At 40.3% G+C, this 23,180-nt stretch overlaps 1 protein-coding gene across 1 annotated transcript in view; it reads right to left on the reverse strand.

Annotated features, from left to right (window-relative positions):
- Nucleotides 1-22,740, reverse strand: part of vldlr (very low density lipoprotein receptor) — a 64,823-nt gene extending 42,083 nt beyond the window's left edge. The window contains exons 1-3 of the mRNA XM_085278964.1: nt 22,283-22,740; nt 9,638-9,757; nt 3,312-3,434 (exon numbers count right to left, since the gene is read on the reverse strand). Coding sequence (XP_085135090.1) covers nt 3,312-3,434; nt 9,638-9,757; nt 22,283-22,355 — 316 coding nt within the window. The 5' untranslated portion in view covers nt 22,356-22,740. The remainder of the gene's footprint in view (nt 1-3,311; nt 3,435-9,637; nt 9,758-22,282) is intronic.
- Between the last annotated feature and the right edge of the window lie 440 nt (nt 22,741-23,180).

Consider the following 23,180-nt stretch of genomic DNA (forward strand, 5'->3'; position numbering starts at 1 on the left):
GGAGTTTCTCTCCATTTTATAGGCCTAAAAGTCTTTGTTTTCACTTCACCCACTTTGTCTTTCTAACTGTAGGAATTCTGTTGTAGCCTCAGCAACACCTAACAGCCAACGGCTTGGAACAACTGCTGCTGAAACAACTCCCCAACGGGTCCCGCTCATGTTTTGGCAGAAAGCACCAAACATCCCCTCACAGGAGTGCAGAAAGGATTGGCCCCCAACTCTAAGATGTTGCTTTTCTGCTGGTTGTTACTTTCGTATCGTTTTCAGGTTTGTGCACTGAACCTGCTGAGTTGAAATACTGCAGTGGGAGGAAAGGGACTATACCAGACACACGACTGCTCATTGTGAAAACTCAGAGCTGGTGCGCAACCCTGTCAGACACCTGAGATGCTCTGCTGCCCCAGCAAATCTCACTCCAAACACTGATAAAAGTGTTGACACCCCCGTGTTCCAAGTTAAATTTAGTGCCTGGTTCTATAATTGTAACATTAACCATTTGCTCGTGTTCCCGCAAATAATGTTGAAAGTCATGTCTGTAACAAGCTTGAAACTGTCTAACTGTAAAGTCATTATTTTAGTCCATTTATTGCAATAATTTAAACCCCCACAACAAAACTGTTCCTTCCAACCTTCACTGCCATGCAAGTCGAGTTCTAGGTCACAGAAATGACATAATAGGAATTCTTCAGGGACTTTAGGACTAAAACGTAGTTTGATTTTCTGCTTTAAAAATAACAAAGGAAGGGTGTTGATGTGTGCCAGACCAGAGTTTCAGTATTCTTTTACAGCAGCATTCATGAGCTATACTTTCTGCATTTTTATCATCTGCAATCAAGATTTTAAAGCTGCAGTGAAACCACTTTCATCTCCACTCTGATGTTTATCTATACACCTGAGGAGACACCAAAGTCCATTTGTCATTAACGCAGCACAGTGGAGGCAGCACACAGAAGTGATTCATTGAAGATCATCATCATGAGTCATCTCTGATTTCAACAAGCACCTTGGTGAGACCTCATATCACACAATATTTAAAGCACAGCAGCTTTCCCATTTAAACAACTTATTTGACAGTACTGCTTGGGGGGGGGGGGGGGGGGGGACTCTTCCCTCACTGCTTTCAAGTACCTCGCTGAATTTCTGCAGCAGCATGAGCGTCTGTTATGAACAGCAGGGAGACTACCATTCACTTTGAGCTTTAAAAAAAAAAAAAAAAAAAAAAACAGTCTGACCTCATGGAAAGCTTATTAAAGTTTATAAATGTGCTCTAGCATGAGTAAAGGCAACTGTGCTTGAAAATACAAGTTCAGCCACAGTTTTAGCTTCCCACAAAGGGCAGGTATGAAACTTACACCAGTTAAAATCTGTAGAAAGCTCTGCATCGGGAACATCTCGCTGCACTATTTGAATACATTTCAGTGTACAAATTCAATTTCATTAAATTTAGGCCAAGAATTTTATTTTATTTTTTTAATTAGTACTTTTGAACTTCCATTGTGTTGGTTTTTGGGGCCTAGAAGTGACCATTTATGGAAAAGTGTGTGGACTGTTATCAGCAAATGCTATCAGTGCTTCAACAAGCCACATCCATGAAATCTTAAACCAGCTAATTAGTGCAGAGTAAAAAACTTAAATCAATTTAACTCATTACAACTGAAGCACAAACTTCACCAACCACATCAAGCCATTGGTCACTTTAAGAAATTAAAATGCACCAAGACGCACAAATGACGACGAACGGCCAGTTCAGTGACAAGTTCTCCCCAAAAAGAGTTTCTGTACCAGGCTGCAAGCATGCTTTTAATACTGTAAAAGGTGGGTCTCAAATGGGCATTACAGGACCAGCAGCAGCTGCTTCTCGAGTCAATGTAAACCTAATACTGTACCAGGCAGCAAACCAAACATGCAAACTAACATGCAAACTAACATGCATAGACATTTGATCGTGTGTGCTTCAACTGTCAACTCTAATCTTAGAATTCATTTCATATTTTCACTGTTTTTAATGCATGGTCTGGGATCCCAGTCACTACCAGTTATGGGGAAGCAGCTTTAGCTTTCATGCACCAAGCTGCTGGAGCAACAGACTAACTGATAACACATTTGAAGACTAGCGTTTAAAACCACTCAAGTCAGACGAGCCATCACATTTACATCAAATTTGGGTTTTTGAAATCATTGTGTGTCATTTTTATTGGTCTATTGTTGCCTTTATATCATCACTGGTTATGATTCTATTATTAATTCAGCTTATTACACTTATCAATTCTGTTTTCCATAATTCATATAGTGCAACTTTTGCTTTTTGGGGTGACAATGGACTTCCACCTCAACTAAAATGTGGTATAAAATAACGTTTTGCTTGCTTGCTACAAGTGTGATGCGTGCTTGTGTCTGCCACGACCCCATGGGAGGAAGGCCGACCTGTCTGTGGTGGCCTACATCCTTGTGGCTGATGTGAGCCAGTCACAAGGATGTGAGCCAAAGAAGGCTGGACAAACAATTTTTAGGTCAGTTTATCCTCAGTTTTTTTGGGGCTGAACCTACAGTTTCCACTGCTGTTTGTATCTTTCACAGAATTAAAGTATCTCATGCTGCTTGACCTCCTGAGAGAGATGTGTATACAAGCTCAGGTTTCACACGTTAATGTTCATGATATTGTTCCTTGTCGTTAATCTTAATCTGTGTGATGGCTGCTGTGCAAACCTGTGAATGAACCCATTTTCCTCCAAGTAATTTATAAATTAACAGGAGTAACCGACCTGCATACAGCAGTGTCCTCTCCAGCGGCAGATACAGCAGGAACAATAATCAATCTTGCAGCATGCAAACCTTTTACTCAGCACTAAAAAGACTTCAGTTCTGGGGCTCTCACTGTGTGCGATCGAGGCTGATTATTTAGCCCAAGACCAATTCTTTGCCCCATTGGTCTTATAATAACCGTACTCTTAACTGCTGGGGAAAACTGAAAGCACCATCCCCTTCCTGTTTCTGTTACAGCCAAGCCTAGATTTTCTTAAAAGATTTACATGGGGTTGCAGACTGAACAGCACACTGAAATGACCACTGCCACGTTAAAGTTGGTTACATTTCATATTGATTGCATTGTGAAATTTACAATAAAGTAAGGTTGATCTAATGAGATAATCAGGCATTTAGACAATTACATTCTTACAAACTGAAAGGTTCCACTTTAACAGCTTACAGGTTCAAAACTAAATTCTGACCGAAAGATTCATATTTACTTTAGTTGCACTTGTAACACTTGACTGTTGGTGTAGCGCAGCGTTCATCAAAAACCATCTACTTACGGCAGATGTCCAAGCTCTCATCAGAACCGTCTTCACAGTCTGGCTCCCCATCGCAGTGCCACCGCTTCGGGACACACTGCCCATTGTCACACACAAAGTCCGACTCCGCACAAGTCTTTTTAACTGAAACATGGGAGAGAAAATGAAATCACTGTTTGAATGAAATGTCTCACATTATACAAAGAAAAACACATAATATCAAGGGAAAGATCAAATCCATACTGGCGCACTTCATGAATATGAATTCATTTTTGCTCCTCTCCTGTGAAAAGGTCACCAGTTTACAACCTGTTCTGATTAAGCGAGATTCAAACACTACATTTGCATAAGGAATGCAGTCGATACGGTCCTCGGGAGGTTCGAGTGTCTCGCTCACCTTCCATCAAAGGGGGGCTGAAGACAAAAATAAAGTGTAATTTTTATTTGGTTGTAGGTCTGTTCTGGGACCTCACAACCCTTCAAACAGAACATATCAGTGACAATCATGAAAAGGAAGATCAGCAGCTCTCACACTGCTTTAGCTTTACAGATTTATTGCACCACAAACATTTTGACATTTCAAGCACTGCTGTTTTTTAGACTACGGTGATGCAAGGCTATGCTGAAGCTACATGCCCCCACCTGACACATGTTTAAACCCAAATCTTCATGGTCCAACTAGAAACTACATTAGTTCACTTGTGTTTGAAGACAGCCAAGCACAATAAATGCGTGCTATAGCCAAAGAACCATGAATGCCCAAAGCCCATAAATGGTTGTGAACGACTGGCTTGGTGGTTCATTCCTTTGAAATTATTGCCCTGCCTCAGGTTTCCATCTTTTACACTTATTTTATTCTCCATTAATATCAATAAAGTGCTAAAACCATTTAAAGCCATGAGCTTCCCCCATTTTAAAGACCATATAAACATAAGGTTTACAAAACTAGGTAGTAATTAGGTAATAATTTACAGGTCGGTCAACTTCTACAAACAGTATATGCATAAGAGCACTCAGAGTGCAACTCCACCCAAAGGGCGAGGGTTATAATAAAATGATTTCTTACGTTGTTAGCATTGTTAATATGGAAATTAGAATGACAAAGACTCTGGCATTGGCACAAATGCTCTATGAAAACGATGCAGGTGTCATTAATGGGGACGCCATAACACGTATAAAAATGTTTTTCGATCTTCGTTTGAGCTCATCATCTCCCAAATAACTAATATTTCTTTAAGAGGTTTTGAAAATATCCACTTCCTCCCCAATTCGTGTGACCCTGACCCTTGACTGAAGCATTACATACCAAAAGGGTGAATTTTCTTTACTCATGATTGGAGCAGAACTAGCTGAAATCTTTGGGTACCATAAGCTGGGCATTCAATTTTGACCTTGGCTGCAAACAGTGAATTTCAAGGTCAAATGCTTAGGCCTTGTGGGACATTAGTACCTAGGTCGGCCATTTTGTTATTAGCCTCTACATCACAGTATTTGAAAATGTTGGTGTAGCTTCCAGTGTTTAAGCTAGACTGCAAACAGACAAACTAAAAGATCATACTCCCTTTGGAAGGAGAATATTGTTCCTAGAATGTCACTTAAAGTCTGGAGTATAATAGTTTACTTGTCCTTTTGCCATGTTAATTATGTGGTTACACCTTTGACTTTCTGTCATCGTTGTATTTTTACTCAGTTGTATATAGTATTTGTATTCTATTTTTTTATCTTATTGTATATTTATTTTATTCTACTGTATATAGTATTTTATTCTATTCTGTACAGTTGTGTACTGTATTTATTCTTATTGTATTCTAATTTTTGCCTCATAACTTTTGCACTGTCCACTTCCTGCTGTGACAAAACAAATTTCCCACGTGTGGGACTAATAAAGGTTATCTTATCTTATCTTCATAACACAACCTTTAAATTATTCTCAGTAACACTCTCACATTAAAAAGGAAAATACACCTTTATGCAAGTGCAGTCTCCAGGCTATGTTGGATTGATGAATCTCAACCAAACCAAAGTTTCAAAGAATCTGATAGGAACGACTAGAAATGTGGAAAGATGTTAATTTCTCATGTCTGTAGAGAAGACACAGGTTTCCAAGAAAACTTGTGAAACAACAAACTCCAACACTAGCATCTCTACTGGAGGCTCAAGAACACACTTCAGCCCTCTTCACCATCTGACCAGAATACAAATACAGACTTCAGAACCAACTCCAATTTGAAGCTCATGACAACAGCCAGCCACAGTGGGACTCATTACCAAACTCTTCTTTTATTAATTAAATCTGGATTCTCATCTTTCACGCATCAGTGAGCCTCAGTTCAGTCTGGGCTGAAAGTAAAACAGCTCTGATCTCCCAGAGAGAATAACAGTCTGAGACTCAAATACAACAACACGTCAGCAGCTGAGAGAGCGTGAAGGAATAAAACTAATTTTTAGTTTTCAGTTCACCATCACTGTTCGCAAAACCAGTCATCTGCTTCTGTTCTAACTGGCTATAAGTAAAACTCCAAATCTTCCCTGCAGTCACTCGATGCTGTGTATAGTGTACACTTCCAAAACCCGTTTGAAATAGAGTTCCCAGTCTAATTAAAATTGGCCATCAGGAAATCCTGCAAAACATTGTTGGGAATTAAGTATGGCCATTTCGAGAGTGCTAAAGCACAGTACTGTGTACTGATAAACCTACACGCTCTTAAAAAGGAGCAATATAATCGTTCCATCTCAATTATCTTGTTTTTAATAATTGTTGGAAGCCATAATTTCAATTGACAGCAAAGCCCTACTTCCTCTCCCATCATCCCTTGTTCTTTTCTCCCTCCTAGCACCATCACATGACCCAGATAGATGAAAGTATAGGAGACACACACAGCTGTAACTATATTTAGCTCTGCTCTATGTGCCACCTTGACATCACCAGGTCATCATGTCCCAAGGGAACCTAGCAAAGCTCCTGATGGGGACTGAGCCAACATGGCAGGTTCTGAATGTCATGAGATTATATTCATGTGTGCAAATGTTAAGAGGAGAATAACCCATCAACTCCACTCTTAAAACTCAGTGAAGGATACGAAAGAAGAGGACAATGTGATTCGAATGCATTTATCTGCATCACAGACAAAATGTGTGCAGCATTCGTCAGGTCCTTTTATGACTTAAATATTGGTGGATCAATTTGAACCTCATACGTCACTTTACTCAAGTTCTTACTTTCAAACTTCGTCACCATGCTAGATGGGTAGGCGGGCACCATGGATGCCTGCCTACCCATCTAGCATGGTGACTGTCTTTATGGCTGAGGAGTAAAAGGCAATTTTGAGGGATTTTTTTTTTTTTTTTTTTTTTTTTTTAAACACAAAATGCACATAATAAATTGATGGGATAAGCAGTAATCAGCAGGTGTAATAAAAAATATAATCTTAATATATAGTGTGTCCCTTGCAGCCAAGCATAAAAAGAAAAAATTAGTGCAAAACTAAGAATTTTAGTACCTGTTCTAACAGGTTTTGTAAATACAAAATCAATTCAAATCTGGCACCCTGTGAGCTGACCTTTACAGACAGCTCAGACTCCATTTCCTGCTTAATTTACATGTTGTTCACATTGGCAGGAAAAGTCGTTTAATTGCAAGCAAGGGGGACTGTCGTTCAGTTGCCCACACTCCAAAAGGCCACAAACGGTGTAAATAATTAGTTTCCAGCCCAGTTACAGCAAGAGAGACATAAATGGCAACTGATCCACAGAGCAGTGCAGACAAGCTCCAGGCAAACATTGACGCTGAGGGTTTTCAGGAGGTGAGCAAGTAAGGAAGAGACATTCTCATTAAACTGATGACACAAATAAAAATCAGTTTGTTAATCCATCTGATTTTTGACTGTTACACTGTCTGTGGTCTGTATTGAGGACAAGCGTCTTTGGAGTAGTAAAAAAAAAAAGTCATATATGTTCACACCTCAAAACTAAGTAAAATTGAAGTTTGGTCCTACTTTCATGAATAAGAGTCAATAATGAAATGAGCACAAAAAGAGCAAGTCTAATCATTTACTTCCTTCCCCGGTTCCACGCTAATGCTGACCTGACTGTGGGACCAACAAATTTATTCTGGCTTATTAGTTTCACTCCTCACCCATGTAATGCATTTGATGGATTATGTTAACTTCACATGTTTACATTTCTGATGGGACTGTGACATAATCTGTACGCCAACCAAATCCAGAATCAGTTTTGTTGTGTTGCCACAGAAGTGAACTGAGGTGGTGACATTTAGGCCACCAATTCATCCTTCCATAAGCAGGATGGCATGTGGGAGTGGGTCAAAATAAACTCCCATGTGTTCACAGTGATAAAGGAACATGTCACCAAGTATATTTTTACACATTTCTCAATAACCATAGCTCTACAGCAGAAAGTAAGACCCTTGTATAACTGGAGCCTGGCAGACTAAGTGTTACCAACACAATCACTTCATTGGTGATTTGAAAGATTTGATATATTTAACTCCAGAAATATCTGGACAGCTGCAATTCCAAGCTCTGTATGTCAGCACAATAGATTTAAAACTTAAGATGCAGAAAACCTGTTTTGACTCTTTAATGGTCAAAGTTTGAGCCAATTTGATGATGGACTCTGAAGCTTCTTGGACACATACCCCACACTGGGCAGGTAGCATCCCAGGAATGTAGTTACACATTCCAGAGACTGAGACCTCAACTACTGATGGGTCTATTTGGTAGCAATATCCAGTGTAAACTATTACTGATCACTGGAAGGAAGTCACTTGTTCACTACTCTATTAACCAGGATTCTCAGTGTTTACGACACATCTCATTTTCACAGCTCTGACTTAATCAGTTAAAAGTTCTTAGTAAAGTTAACGGTGAAAGATCAATGAGCTCCAAGTCTAACATTAGCAGCTCAGCTTCACTCATAACAACAAGAATACAGACAAGTGTGCAGGTATAAATATAACCTGTGTTAATGCGATCTAAGCACAGAACCAACCCAGCTACAGGCTGCAGCACTCTCAGAAAGTGTCTCCGAAAGAGTGCGGGTGATGTGATGAATGTAACCACTCGACGTCACCGATCCTTTTGTTCACAAAGTCGTGCTGTAAAATCTCAAGTTGAGCACATTTGCAATCTTTGTGTTTGAAACCTTTGAGTCCACCAAGGACTAATTTACAAAATGATCTCATCAAACTTGGAAATAAGGACTCAGGACAGCAAAGCATTCATCAAGGTCAGAGCAAGGGAGCCGAGGTCAGTTTCAAAGATTTCTATAAATGTCCAGTGCTTGCTGGTCATTAGAAAACTAAAAAGTCTGTCCTACAACAAATGGCTTTTCAGAGCCAGAAAACCACATTCATCTTTTATAGTCTACAGAGTCGGTACATTCTGAAAATATCCCTTTTGCCCCAATAAAAATTCCTTCAGAACATGCAGTCAAGAGAGGAACCCTCTCTGGGAGGCACGCAGATCATTATCCAAGTCTGTCAAGGAGGAGAAAAAAGAAAGAAAGAAAACTTACGAGAGCACAGTTCACCACAGGGTACAAACCAGTAAGTTTCAAAATAAGGCCATTTCCAGAATTTGTCAAAATGCATATCTAAAAAAGATAATGCAGGATTCGCTCCAAAATGGCATTGATTTTAGAGATAATAGAAGATCAGTCAGCATAAGGATAACTGGAACTAGTAAGCACTGCGGAGGCTTTGAATGGGCATGATATGAACCATACAGCCTCATTAGAAAGACAGTCGAGGCCTGTCTATGAGATGCATGGGCATGTGCAGCATCGTACAGAGAAGCTGGATGAATTCTGATGTGCATCAGAACATTTAGCTCAGATTCAGCCAAATGCAGTAAAGTAGTTTGGACAGTGCCTCTCAGTACCAGCCGATAACCACCCAAAGACATATAGCAGCTTAAGTGGAATACATTTCTTCAACTACTTGAATTAAAGTTTAGAGTGTGCACTTCAACTCTATCTCGATCATTTCCACTGTGGTGGTGTACAGAGGTAAGACTTGAATTTTCTTAAATACACTTTAGCCAGTTTTCAGAATCTGGCATTAGCTATATTCAAAAGATCTTCATCCAAAGAACACAGATGAGAATTTGTGTGTGGCAAAGGTAAATTACATTTCCTGACATATGCAAAGGGCTGATGACCTGAATGTTTAAATTCAGACTATAATAGATTATTATAGTCTGGGACATTTGGAAACCATTTACTTCAGTGATTCATAATGGAACAAATCTGGCCACGTGCATTAGTCTTAGTCTTTCACACTTCAAGTTGTTGGCATTGCTGTGTGACAGCTGAGTGTTTTTCCTCACCACATGAGTTCTCGTCGCTGCCGTCGCTGCAGTCCTCATCTCCGTCACACTGCCACACGGACGGGATGCAGCGACCGTTTCCACACTGAAATTGATTGGCTTCACATTCTGTCTTCGTACCTACAGAGGACAACAGACAGTTTGAGAGAGAGAAGAAAAACAAAAACTCAAATTATAGTCCCAAATGTTTCCACATATAATTTGGAGTCTGGGATGTCATTTCCATTTTGTTTTAGTTCTATCAAGGTTCGCTCCAGTGCTTAAATCTCCTTTTAAAGAACATTAGTTGGCACATATTTTGGAAATCCACAGTAACTTGTTTCACAATTCAAACTTCAACAACTAAAATGTAACACTAGTATTTCACAAAGAAATGACAATTTCATGTCAACTGAAAAACATGTGCAACAGTAAACTGAGTAGTTGTTGGGCTTTGCAACTATCACTTTAATTACAGCAACAACTTTGACTCACCGCTTAAGATAACAAATTGTGCTTGTTTTAACTTCACCAATACGCTCCTATTTTGCCTTTAAGTACAGTGGAGTCTATCCTAGCCGTCTTAGGGTGAGAGGCAGGGCACACCCTGGACAGGTCGCCAATCTGTCGCAGGGCACAGACAACCAATCGCACTCATTCACTACTGCAGGTAATTTAGAGTTACCAATTAACCTATCCCCATTAGGGCTGGGCCATATCATACCGTAAACTGTAATACCGGTATAATGTTGGGCAACGATAGGAAAATGAAATATTGCGATAGAATATGGATAAAACGTGCATGTGCAGTGTCTGTTTTCATACATACATGGCAGAAAAGGCACGGTGCAGAATAAGAGTGAAAGCAGATCGTTGAATGGAACGGATGAACCAGAATTTGTTTGTTTTTAAAAAAAAAAAAAAAAAAAAAAAAAAAAAAAAGCTGCAACTTCAGTGGTGTGGAGCTGGTTTAGCTTTCGTCCGTCAGATACACAACAAAGCACTATTTTTGGTAGAGCATGCTAGCGGGCCGTCGTTATTACCGTGTTGTTTGGAAAATACGGCACACTTAAAACAATCCTTTGATTTTTCTGAAAATCGACAGGTCCCCTTATGGATTCTGGTTTAGTTTACTGACCTCGAAACAATTTTATGTCGTACACGGCGCTCGAAAATCTGTCAAATGTTTCAGTACGACTTTGCTAAGCTACGAAGCCGCACCGCTTGATGGATTGTCGGAGCATTACGGCTATATTAGGCAGGAGCCTCGCGGAGTGATGCGAACTGTGCTTCAACATAATATTACCGTATTGTGTGTGTGTGTAACCTCTAAGTTTTGTGGATGTTAAACATGGTTATGGTGAGGATGTTGGCCAATTTCCACTGGAAATGCATTTTGGTTAAACTGTTAGCAAGGAATTTGTACTGTTACATTTTTATATAACTTTAATGTACAAAAAAAACCCAGCTGCTTGTTTAAGTGAAAATACGTTTTGGTTGGTTTTTTTTGCACTAATAAAATTGTGGAGTTGTAAAGTATCTTGTCTAGTGTCAATTATATCGTTATCGCAAATTCATATTGCGATAAACATTTTTGGCCCTGCTCTAATCTCCATTAACTGCATGTCTTTGGACTGTGGGAGGAAGCTGGAGTACCCAGAGAGAACCCACGTGAACACTGGGAGAACATGCACACTTCACACAGAAAGACCCCAGCCTGAACTCAGGAAGTTCTTGCTGTGAGGCAACAGTGCAAACTATCGTCTCAAGGTCAAACCATCACCCAGAAATATGCAGCGAGTAACTTTAAAAATCTGAAATAATGCTGCCGTGCAGAACTGATTTAATACTATACAAACAGGTTCTCTTTGCTAGTGAAAAGAGGAATATATATAAAAAGAAAAAAAAAAATCACAAGAATATGAAAAATTTGAAACTTTTTTTTTTTTTTTTTTTTAAGTAGGGTTAAATTTTGTTAAAACATGGATTTCCCCACAGTGCCTTAACTATAGGAAGCTCTTACGTGCTTGGACTGCTCCAAAACCCACCAGTTCCCCCACTCTTATCTTGAAAGTATAATGGCTGCAAACCAGCCCCAAGACATTCTTATCTAGCCCTATAGCCAAGTAGCTATTGTGTTCGGTTCTTTACGTCATTCAGATGCTTCCCCTTAGAACATTTCATCCCCATGTTTGACTACAGCTGGTGACTAGTTCTACGCTCCCAGAGGACTGTCCTAACCAGACTCTGAAGCTGACAGCTGCCATCCCCAGTGGCACTCTGAGAAGCAGCTAATATTGCAGTTTTCTGGTGTATGACAGTATGAGGATCATTCAGTGGAGCCTAAACAGCCAAGATTACCATGTTTACCACATCACTATAATTTAGTAAGGTGGAATAAATAAGTGGGGTGGGAAAAAATAAAATGATGGCTTAACCAGAAGAATGATTCTTAGGCTTCTCCATAAAAACCAGATTCCAATTATGAGTTTTAAAAGTCTGCTTGTGTCCTAAATGACAACACAATCCCACTTTCAATACACTGTAATGCACCTACCCACAGCCTGCAATGAGATATCAAAGCCTCTTAAATAGAGACATTAAAATGAAAACCTTAAGCTCATTTTGACACTTTACAAGTAAAACAGACATAAGCAAAGCACCGATTTGTAGACAGTACTGTGCAGTGCAGTCTATTACCAGAGTACTGGAGGCGCTACTCCAGGTCTTAAAATACCACAGTCTGACCTTGCTTTAGTGTCGACTGTCTGCCTGACCAGGTGGATAACTGGAGCACATAATGATTAAAAGCAGCCCAGAGGAAGTCACGGTTCCAACTGAATCTGTATGCCACTGAGGTCAATGAATTTAAAGATGAAAAAAAGTTTCCTCCCCGTTAAAACTTGAGATGTGTATAAAACATCAAAAGCTCTGCAGGAATGCACACCAGAATTATAGCCCCGTCAGGCCAGAAAGAGCCTCTAAAAACTGCATTCAGACACTGAAACGCCATCTGAAGGATACTTAAGTGGGTCAGCAGCTCCTCCAGAGAGAAAAACACCCCACACTGATTTGAACCTGAACAGCTTCGGGCCTTTAGCTGAAGCTGCAACACTTTATTCAAGATCTACATCAATGAAACCATGCCACAGTTTCAAGACATGCTGCCAACACCAACGACTAATATTCAAATGTTTTGTAAGAGGCCAGACACTTTAAAAATGCAAATCTGTCAACTTTAATATGTCACTGCTGGCATCAGGGGAGGGGGCTCATGACGCAAGCCAGCTTTACACCCTGGCAAGACTGCATTTGACTTCTGACATTTCCCACTTATAGTTGGTACATTTGTTGAATGTATTATAGCATTATTGTTTGTTTGTTTGTTTTTTAATCTAACATTTTCAGAGCTTAATACATCAGCTAAAGTATCCATGTAAGATTTTACAGGGAAAATATTGGAAGTTACAGAGCTTTGACAAATTCTAAAGCACAGGAGGTGGCAGGATTATTTCAGGGATAAAAACATTTAAGCTTACTTAAAAAAAATAAATAAAAAAAAAAAACACCAACCAAATCAATAATACACCCAAGTAAGAAACAAAACACTTGGGAAGGACATTCTTAATGAGTCAACAGGGTCAAGTTAATCATCAAAGCTCTCCTTTTCACATATTTTTTACAAACACAGCCTTGTAGATTAAGGGTGTGACTACAGGCTTTCTATCCCGAAGTCAAATTTACTCCTGTCAAACCATCTACAGAGATGCTAAACACAAGCACAGCGCTGCACTAACAAAGCAAAGACTTGAACGCTTCATCAGAGCATGCTGTTGATCAGAGTCCAGCAGCTTCACCGCACAGGACGCAAATACACGCCTGCAGACATCCATTCATCCAAGACTACACCACCTGTACTTAAAGAGTTCATTTCATTCATTTTCCATTACCTCAGGAAAACGGCAAGTAATTTCACCATATTAAAAATATAAATCAATCTAAAGAGACCAAAAAAATCATTAACCAAGACAGAAATCATAGAAAGGAGGAAATGTTTAGAGAAAAGGTCAGTGGTAAAGGCAAATTTTAAACTGCAAACATTTATTTAAAAAAAAAAACAAAAAAAAAACCAGTATATTTATCTAATGCAAAACTATTCATAGCAACTGTTAATGGTGGAGGGCACTGTGGGAAACCAACAATGAAGTGGATAAGATCCAACAGCTCTAAACTTCATATTACTGAGAGGAGTCAATTATGACTGCAGCCACATTTATACAGGCCATTGTTCCAATTTTTGAAATTTTAAATGTTTCCACTGAACTTGACAGGCTACACCATAACTTCACTCATTGATATAGTACGGCTCTTGTTACCATTGCAGGCTTCGATTTTATTAACAGCCCTTTATAAGCTTTATTGCTGCAGAAGACTGGGAATTAAGTATCTTTCTCAAAAGTGACAATGAAAAGAGCCCAATTGAAGGAAATCAGTCAGGTTGATGCCTTTAAACTAATTGAAAAAAGGCAATAGATTTTATGTCTGTAAGAGCGGAAGGAAATTTATAATTAAAATAATGCTATTTTTAAAAGGAATGATTAAATGACTCCACATGTTATTGTGACTTTGCACAACTTCTTTAGAACCTTCCCTTATATATCCTCATGGCCACATTTGTCCCGAGTTTCATTCGACTTGACAGTGACATATGGACTTGATAACGGGCAAGATGATTAGAAATGATAGGAGACTAAGATTAGACTTAGTATTAAAAAAGTTACTACAAGAAGATCCATCCAAAAACATGACTCCTGTCAGAATGTTTTATTTTCTGATGACTTGAGAAAATAAAGTCCGACCATGACAAATACATTTCCTTGAAAAAGGAGAAACTGCTAAATGAGTCAAGCAATTACATAAAGACTTCCCATTTGTAAGATGACCAAAACAAGCAGACAAAGCTGAATAAATAAAGCACTCCGAGAGCCTCACTAACATTCACATTGGATCTGGGAATTCACTGAAGTCTTCAATAGGCACTGCCAAGCAAAAGTGTTGAGGTGTCAATGACAGAAAAAAATAAATTATCCAGCACCTAGTGTTTTCCTTAATCCCTCAGCACTGCAGTGTTTCTGGGAAGACCTTATATTTTATGAAGAAAATTAATAAATTAAACTGTTATGAAGCCAGAGACATTGGCCATCAGCTCAATGAGCAACAGAATCCATTAACTGGGTTCAACAACTCCTGACCCATCTTCTGAACATATTCACATCTACGCAAATAAAAATACACAAGCAGAAAGTTATTCATGATTTCGCCAAACTTCCAACTTTCTCAGAAGAAAAAAAAAATGTCAGGATACTGTGCTGCATACAAGACTTGATTTTCAGCGAGTGATTACACATATTCGGCACAGTTTAATCAATTCTGTGCAACTGCAACTACTCTCAGGGCAATGATTACAGCAGTATTTGTATCTGAAACGTGAACCAGCAACTTGCAAGTTACTGATCTCCCATGCCACCCCCCAACAATATGACATACTTTAAGCAACCGCTTTGGCAACATTGGGAAGGGAAAAAGCCTTTAACAGGAAGAAACCTCAAGCACAACCAGGCACAGGGAGGGGGGTGACCAGTTGGGGTGAGGGGAGGAATGAGGAAACGAGATAAAAACCACAACATTGATATTAGTCACCCATAAGGCTCATTCACAATTCAAATGTAGCCTTGACCTTGTGCACAATGATCACCCTATTGGTTTTCACCCAAATTGTGCACAAGTTTCACTAAAATCTGACCCAAGCAGCAACAATTTGTGAATTATGAAATGACAGTTCTGCAGTCCTTCAACCAGTTAAGTTAATAACCCTGAGAATGACCCTCACTCCTCAACACAACCCTTACATGGTGAGTGACTTTAGAATAAGCCTACTAGTCCCCTTGGCCTCCAAGTTTCTAACACTGAACACGCACCGTTTATGTCCCCTGAAGTGTCCATCCTTTTACAGTGTTCACCTTCATACTACTCAGCCCAGTTGTTCATGTTTCATTTCAAGGGGAAGGGGGGGGGGGGTTTGGACAAATAACTGCATATCTGCATGTTACAGGAACAAAAGTCCTGACTCATCACACTGCTGATGTACATTTAATGCCGACTGAGGTAAAGAGTGAGATCACATAAAGAGCCTCTGGCACACAGTAGCTGTTAACTCCAAAACAAAGCGCCACCATGTAAACCAGAGAAATCATAGAAGGTCCAGCAGCAACACTGATACACCTCCAATTTCTGTGGGACTCTAAAGTGAATCCAAAAAGAAAACAGAAGCCCAAAGCACAGTAGAAATATAAAAATATGCAGCATTTGCTAGTGTAAACATGAGGTGTAGTAAATGGGGTGCAGCGGCGCATACAAGTAACCATAAAGCCAAGCTGCAGGGAATGGTAAATATATTCCTGTTTTTGGCTTCTTTAAGAGCGTATCCTCCTGGGTTACTATTCCAATATCTACACAGAAAACCATCGGCTTGCTGTCTGGAAAACTGCACTTTGATCCACACATCGCAACAACACACCTCAGTAGTAAGCTCGAGTATACAAACCTGTACGAGCTCCTTCTCCCTGCAGTGTCAGATTCAATTTTGAGCTGAGAGTTGAAGCCTGAACCCTCCAGACTGTACAGAGTGAGGACTACTGCTTACAATGACATGAGAAATGTCGCTCTGCTTTAATGTCATTCTTTGTTTGCACCTTTACATTAAATATTTTAACATGACTAAAGATCACATTACTTGGCCATGTTTTACAGACTCTGCATACAGCTTTTTTTGAAGCCCAACACGTCCAAGAAATAAAACAAAAACCTGGCCTCTTTGATTGTAGTCATTATTTAAATATTGCTGCTGTCCAGCTAGTCTCACTTTCAACCATCTGGTATATAAAAACTCGATTTCTGATTTGCTGTTTACTTTTGTTTGAGCAGCACAGAAGCAGGTTCAGATTGGTCTGTCATTTTCCAGAATACTGGCTTGAGCGCACCGACTGCAGTTTTCCACCAAATCGATTTATAGCCTTTTTTAAGTTCCAGTTGATGCATGCTCTTTTAAGTGTGTGCATCCACCTCACTCCCACAATATTCACAGGATATTTGGTTAGTAGCAGCACTGGAGTATTTGAACAACCATGATTGAAAATGTTCAACTTTTCAGAACAAGCAGCACGAGCAAAACTTTGGTGTAGTAACAGATGATACCTGGAATACAAGTGTGATTTCTACATAGTTGCCCATCCATAACTCCAAATGGCTCCTGTGACACGACACTGAGCTCAGAGACTGCAGCATAAAACAATTTGAGCCAAATTGAAAAGGTTTTGCTCTGCAAAAGGAAGACTACGCTCACCAGCTGCTGTCCAGCACAACTGAACCCTGTTGAATCAGCACTTAAAGGCTGCTGGTTACTGTGTTCTGTTATTCATTGTCACAAAACAGTCGTGGTATTCTTAATTGAAGAAGGACTGATGTGCACGGCCACACTGCCACAAACTCTACTGCACTAATTTTCTGTGGCGCAGCCACTCTCTCCTCAAATATATAAAAACAAAACTTAAAGCCAAAAAAACAATACATTTTTTAAATAATTTTATTGATTTTCTAACCTGTCGCACTGACATCGTTTCATGTTTTGTGCAATACAGATATTGGTTGCCACCTTTCTCATTGGCACCCACAGTAAAAGATGCTTAAGCAATTTAGATTTTTAATATCGTGTACACCAGTTAACTGAAATGTAGCGATGCCATCTGCCACCATCCAAGTTGGCATTCCTGGAGAAATTAGAGCACTTCTCCCTCTCCATCACTGCGAGGTGGAAAGCATTGTGAACCAGCACTGTTCTGCATTACTGGGCACAGAGCACGAACTGTTTAATGTCTCAGTAAACTGTCAAAACTACACTACTTTAAGACTAATTTACAGAATATTCTCTATTACTACTGTGAGAAATACAACCCAACTGTGTCAGCTAGTAGTACTCTCCTAATTTAAACCACAGATTCAACAGGCATGGAGCTGTAATGAACCATCTCCTGCCCAAAATAGCAGCTCATTGTGTGCTATAGAACTGCTTTCACAGTTGAGGTCATGGTGATGCAGTTTTCCCCAGTAACAGAAACGTTTGCAGTGCTCTCCTCCTCCTGTCCACCTCCCCGCCCACTTCAAGAATCAAGCGCACCCCCACATAGCCGCCCCCCCCTCTATAGCCGAGGATCTGGGTCTAGCATGGTATCACAGTAACCATGGAGGGAAAAAAAAATACATCCATTTTAATCAGGCCAGGGTTGCCGCTGCTGATCTCGCTGTTGCCTAATTTGCGTGGCATCTTGTTCAAATAGGCTCACACGGTCTGTGTGTGTGTGTTCGTTCAGGCCTGGTGAGAAGCTGAGAATGAGACAGTGGTGGTGGTGCTGCTGGTGGGTGTATTGTGTGTGGAGTGTGTGCGCATTATAAGCACTTCTGATTCACCAGTTTCCCCCCAAAGGCCATTTTTCCACAGCAGGCTGGAATTCAGGGAATGCATCTCTTTCAATAACTTGTTTCATGATTAAATTTAATATTTCGTGCACAGGTTAATTTTATTTACATATCGCCAGCTCACAACCACTGTTTTATGGAGCCTTCTTATTATAAATCTCTACAATAGAGAGAGAACCCCAACCATCAAACTACTGATGGAAGGAGAAGCTCCCTTTAACAGGTAGAGCACCAGCAGAACCAGGCTCAGGGAGGGGCCGTCACCAGTGGAGGGTGTGAAGCACAGAAAATATTGCCATTTTTTTCCTTTTAATGTTAAACACACATTTAAAAAAAAAAAAAAACAATAGATTAAAAAAATATATAAGTAATTGGGGCCAAAAAGGAAATGCTAAAATTTCTTCAACAAGCACCAACCAAAGAAAATATAAACCAACCAAGTAGTGTCTAAAAGCTGCACTACTAATGGTCAGCAGGGGACAACTGCTCTTACTGCAAAAAATAAAAATTAAAAGCAACAAAAACAAGACTATGGGGGGGAAAGCCCTCACCTTACTCTGACCTCTGACATTGAGGTCATGAGCTCCAGCACCAGTCACAGTCTTAGAGTAAAGCAAAGTTTATTTTCTAAATTCTGGTCAATATTAGAGCCAATAAGGAGAATTATGAGGGTAAGTCCACTGCCTAACTACTTGTCACTCAAATGGTTAACCAGTGATTGTGCTGCATCCACGATTTCAAAGAGCTTGCTGAAAGGATTCTCTCTCTCTCTCGATTGGCCTGGGAACTCCTTAGGGATCTCCAGGAGGAAAGTCTGGAAAACCCTGATGTTCCCACAACATTACTTCAGATAAGTGGATAAAACTGATCAAAAGATACACATGGGGTTTTTTAGGCTTCTTAAAGGGACTGATACATTTATAAATTACTGAATTCTTACTACAATGTAGCCATTTTCACACAGAATTACTAGTTTGATCGATTCAACTGTGCAATAACCCCTACAGCACAGCATTTAATGCTTTTTATTATACATAATGGTGAATCTGGGTCTGTTGAGCAAACTCAAGATGTAACTGATCCGTGCATTTCACTTCATGTTCAGAGTTTCTACCAGTGTGCTGCATACTGCCAGGCCTAAGGGACTAACAGATTTTTCAATTTGTAAGACATGTCTATAGACACAAGTTAGAGTACAATGTTAAAAAAACTGCACATGTGATACTGCAGCTGCTCAATTCTGTAAAGGTAACGGGTATTGTTCAACACCTGACCTTGAGGTTAGGAAACAACTGATGTCATCCAACAGTGATGAAGCTTAATGCAAGTTGCATGAGGACAAAGAGATGCCATCTTTGAGCAAGTGGCATGAAGGCAAAAATATAGGACAAACATCTTGTTTTCCTGGACTTGAAACTTTACAGCCTTAAATAAAAGCACTTTAAATAGCTTAAGAACATGATGTGATGCCATAAAGACCTGTTAAAAGTTGGGGGCGGGGGGCAAGTTCAAAAGCCAATGAAAGCATCAATATTCACATCCCCCACATGTTTAAATGTTAATTGCGAGATTGACTATGTCATGTTCTTATTAGCTGTTAATAGCTTATGTGTGTGCTTCTGATTAGCTTACCACATTACTAGGACAAAGTTTGGGGTTCGGGCAGGTTTCAGACAAGTTTCAGGCCTTTGGAAATGAATCATTTAGGGGTTCTGCCCAGATTCCTAAACTTTGCTTGTAAATGACTAAACTTAGCATTTTGCTAGTAATGCCATAGTTGCTGAAAACTTTGAAAGCATCCAGAAACTTGTAACCAGATAGTATGTGTTGACAAGGCTTAGGAAAATCTCCAGTATTGGCTGCAACATTGTGCTAAAACTAAGCTATCCACAGTGCACAATTATCAGAAAAGAAACTAATCACTGACAGTACTCTCATATACCGACATTTGGACCAGGTCCAGAGTCATGTATGCACCTCAGTTTAGACCAATATAGATGGATGCATGAAACAAACTCTAGCAATACTGAAGCACTTTTATAATAACCTACTTTCAGCTGCTCCGTTATTCCCAAAACAATCCCAAAGGATTTCAGTCTTCTCTCAAGATCAAGTTGGTAATCTTTCTTTTGTTCGTGGCTCAAGAGTTGGCCATTTGTCTTGTAATTGGAAGGTTGCCGGTTTGAGCCCCAGCTCGGACAGTCAGTCGTTGTGTCCTTGGGCAAGACACTTCACCTGTTGCCTACTGGTGGTGGTCAGAGGGCCTGGTGGCACCAGTGTGTGCCCTGGGGCGAATGACTGAATGTAGTGTAAAGCGCTTTGGGGTCCTTAGGGACTAAGTAAAGCGCTATACAAATACAGGCCATTTACCATTTTGTTAGGCAAATGTGATAAGCATTAGACTATGAAGTCATCCTAATCAAGGGAAAAAAGACAAGCTATGTTCTGGATTTTGAGGCTTCATCACAGCTGCTGCCATGCTACACTGATGACACTAGAATATTACTTAAACATTAACAAACCTCCAAAAATCACACAACAAGCCATGTTATTTGGCAGCCAATTCCATTAAAAATGCTCCAAGCAGCATGAAGTTCAGTGGCTCTAATTAGATGAAGTGAGGCCCTGTAACAGACAATCTGTTACAAAAGCCTGTGTTGGACACCTGATAGATGAGTTATTAAAAATATAATGAAAAATAAATAAATCACCTTCTCTAGCAGTTATTAAAGGGGGGAAATCCACCAATAGAGACCAAAATCAATATGCTTAATTCCTCAACGTTTTAGCACTTCATATTCTCAGTCACAGATGTTGCCAAAAAATGGATGCGTTTACCATTTATGGAAAGCCATATATAAATTCTAGAGGTCCCTCTACATCTACGCATCAATCTTTACATTGATACAGAGTTTAGATTAGAGGGGATCGATGTATGACTATGGTTCTGAAGTAATTAAATGCAGTTAAAAGCTCATTCTAATTAGCCCCTTGTCTGTATCCACATATGTAAAAGTATCCATATGATACAATGTTTAAAAAAATATAACTTAGCAGGTGCATCACAGAATTTAAGTGAGGGGTTTGTGTGACATACAAATATTTCTCCCAAAAAAAGTTGCTCATATATTTGAGTGTATGCAGCCCAGTTGTGCTTAGTCCACCTCCACATGCCCATTTCTGAACCCGAAACAAACAAAAGCCCTGCAACTTTTTAACTTTTGATTGTTGCTATGCTCTGAACTTGTAACAGACACTCCGTGACATTTTCTGTTACTCTGCAGACCAGAGCGCTTTCTCCATTCCACAACCAATCATGAAAATCACCAACAGCTGCAACCCCAGTGCGCACAGCTCTACAAGTACCACCAGCTGCTAACGGCTCGAGCTTGGCCACTTTGCTCTTAATTGGGCCTTCACTGGGATCCCCTGCAGTACGTAATTTGCGCCCCCCCTCCCCAAAAAAAAAAAAAAAAAAAAAAAAAAAATCCGTCAACTGCTGATACTCCTTTCCCGAAACTGCGGGGCTGCTTGCTGCCCTTATTTGTGGCTTTTTCTCTCCGTGTTAACGCACTGTGTCCACGCTTTTCAGCCTACCCACCCCCTTTCCCCAGTCCGCTTCCACTTTATGAATAAATAAATAAATTACGAAGCTCGATGGGGGTGGAGATGACAGGAGAAAATCCCAACAGTCTAAGTAAAGGAGAAATCAGGACGACAAGGGTTTACAATTTGAATGGCTGCGGGTCTTCAGGGCTAAATTAAATGACCGTGGGGCTAATTGGGCATCAACGAGCAGCGTTGAACCCAACGGGGCCACCCCCCTCCCTGTAGTTTCCAATAATTAATAGAGCTAAAATAATGCAGACTCAGATTCATTTAAAGCACGTATTTCTCATTTTGTCCCCTTAAGAAAGACGCAGTTTGAGAGCTTTCCTCGATTAGAAGCGGCAGGGGTTGAGTGGCCCCAAGGTGCAGCCAAGCACGGGCTTTTCTTCAAGGAGCAGCCAAGACAGGTGTGCAGCTCCGTTTAAGGTTAGCTAACCTCACCGCACAGGGTGCGCGTTTCGCCGGTACGGTGACTCCAAATGCACACACACGCACACACAAAAGAAATGGTGGCTCGGGACTTACCGTGAACGTTAACGAAGCGTTGGAGACATATTAGCATCGGCAGCAGAAGGATCCCCTGTGTGGACGTGACCATCTCTGGCAGTGCGAAAAAAAAAAAAAACCGTGCGGCTGCTAGCTGGGCTACCTCAACACTGCCCGTCTTCCCTGTCGCGCGCTGGCCTGCTTTGCTCTCTGATTTTGCCGGTTCACACGCAAGCCACACATGCGCACACAAAGAATGAGTAGAGCAGAAGGGCCGCTTTTGCCTGCCGACGCCACACAGACCTGAGTCCGGCCGAGGGGAGAAGAGCGCTGAGAATAAGACACGGAGGGGTTCGCCGCGCACACCACGCGTCTTCTGATCTCCTTCTACAACCACGAGCCCGCACGGCTCCCGTCCTGTCCTATCAAGGCTAAATCCATTTCCCCAAATTGACGGTAACGAGCGGAGACCGGTCAGGTCGTTAGGTATTGGTGCCACAGCTGAGGAGGATTTTTTTTTCCTCCTTCAATACGTCTTCGGCACACGTTAACCCTTCGCTATCCGCATGAAGTAATAAAACAATAAAGCACATTTTATATGGCAGGAAACACTTCAAAGAAACTGGTAACTGTGTATCATAACACAGCAGTTCTATCTTAAATCAAAGATAAATTAAGACACAGTTGGCTTCTTCAATATCCATTATGAATATATTTTTGCATATACTTCAAACATAAGGGCAGTAACTATGACTGCGATACTTATATACAGCAAACGTGCTGTATATAAGCTTTGTTTTCACACCTAAAGAGGTAAAATTATTATTGTTCTTATTATTAATGGTAAGTGAAATCTGTGAAACAGCATAATCAAAATTGCACATCCTCATTGGTGTGACATGGCATAGGTGGGTGGGGCTAGCATCAAACATGAAGA

This window comes from Mchenga conophoros, linkage group LG7, assembly GCF_057382185.1.
Source record: "Mchenga conophoros isolate Kocher_MC1m ecotype Shallow Benthic linkage group LG7, M_conophoros_male_GT1.1, whole genome shotgun sequence".
Classification (NCBI taxonomy): Eukaryota; Metazoa; Chordata; class Actinopteri; order Cichliformes; family Cichlidae; genus Mchenga; species Mchenga conophoros.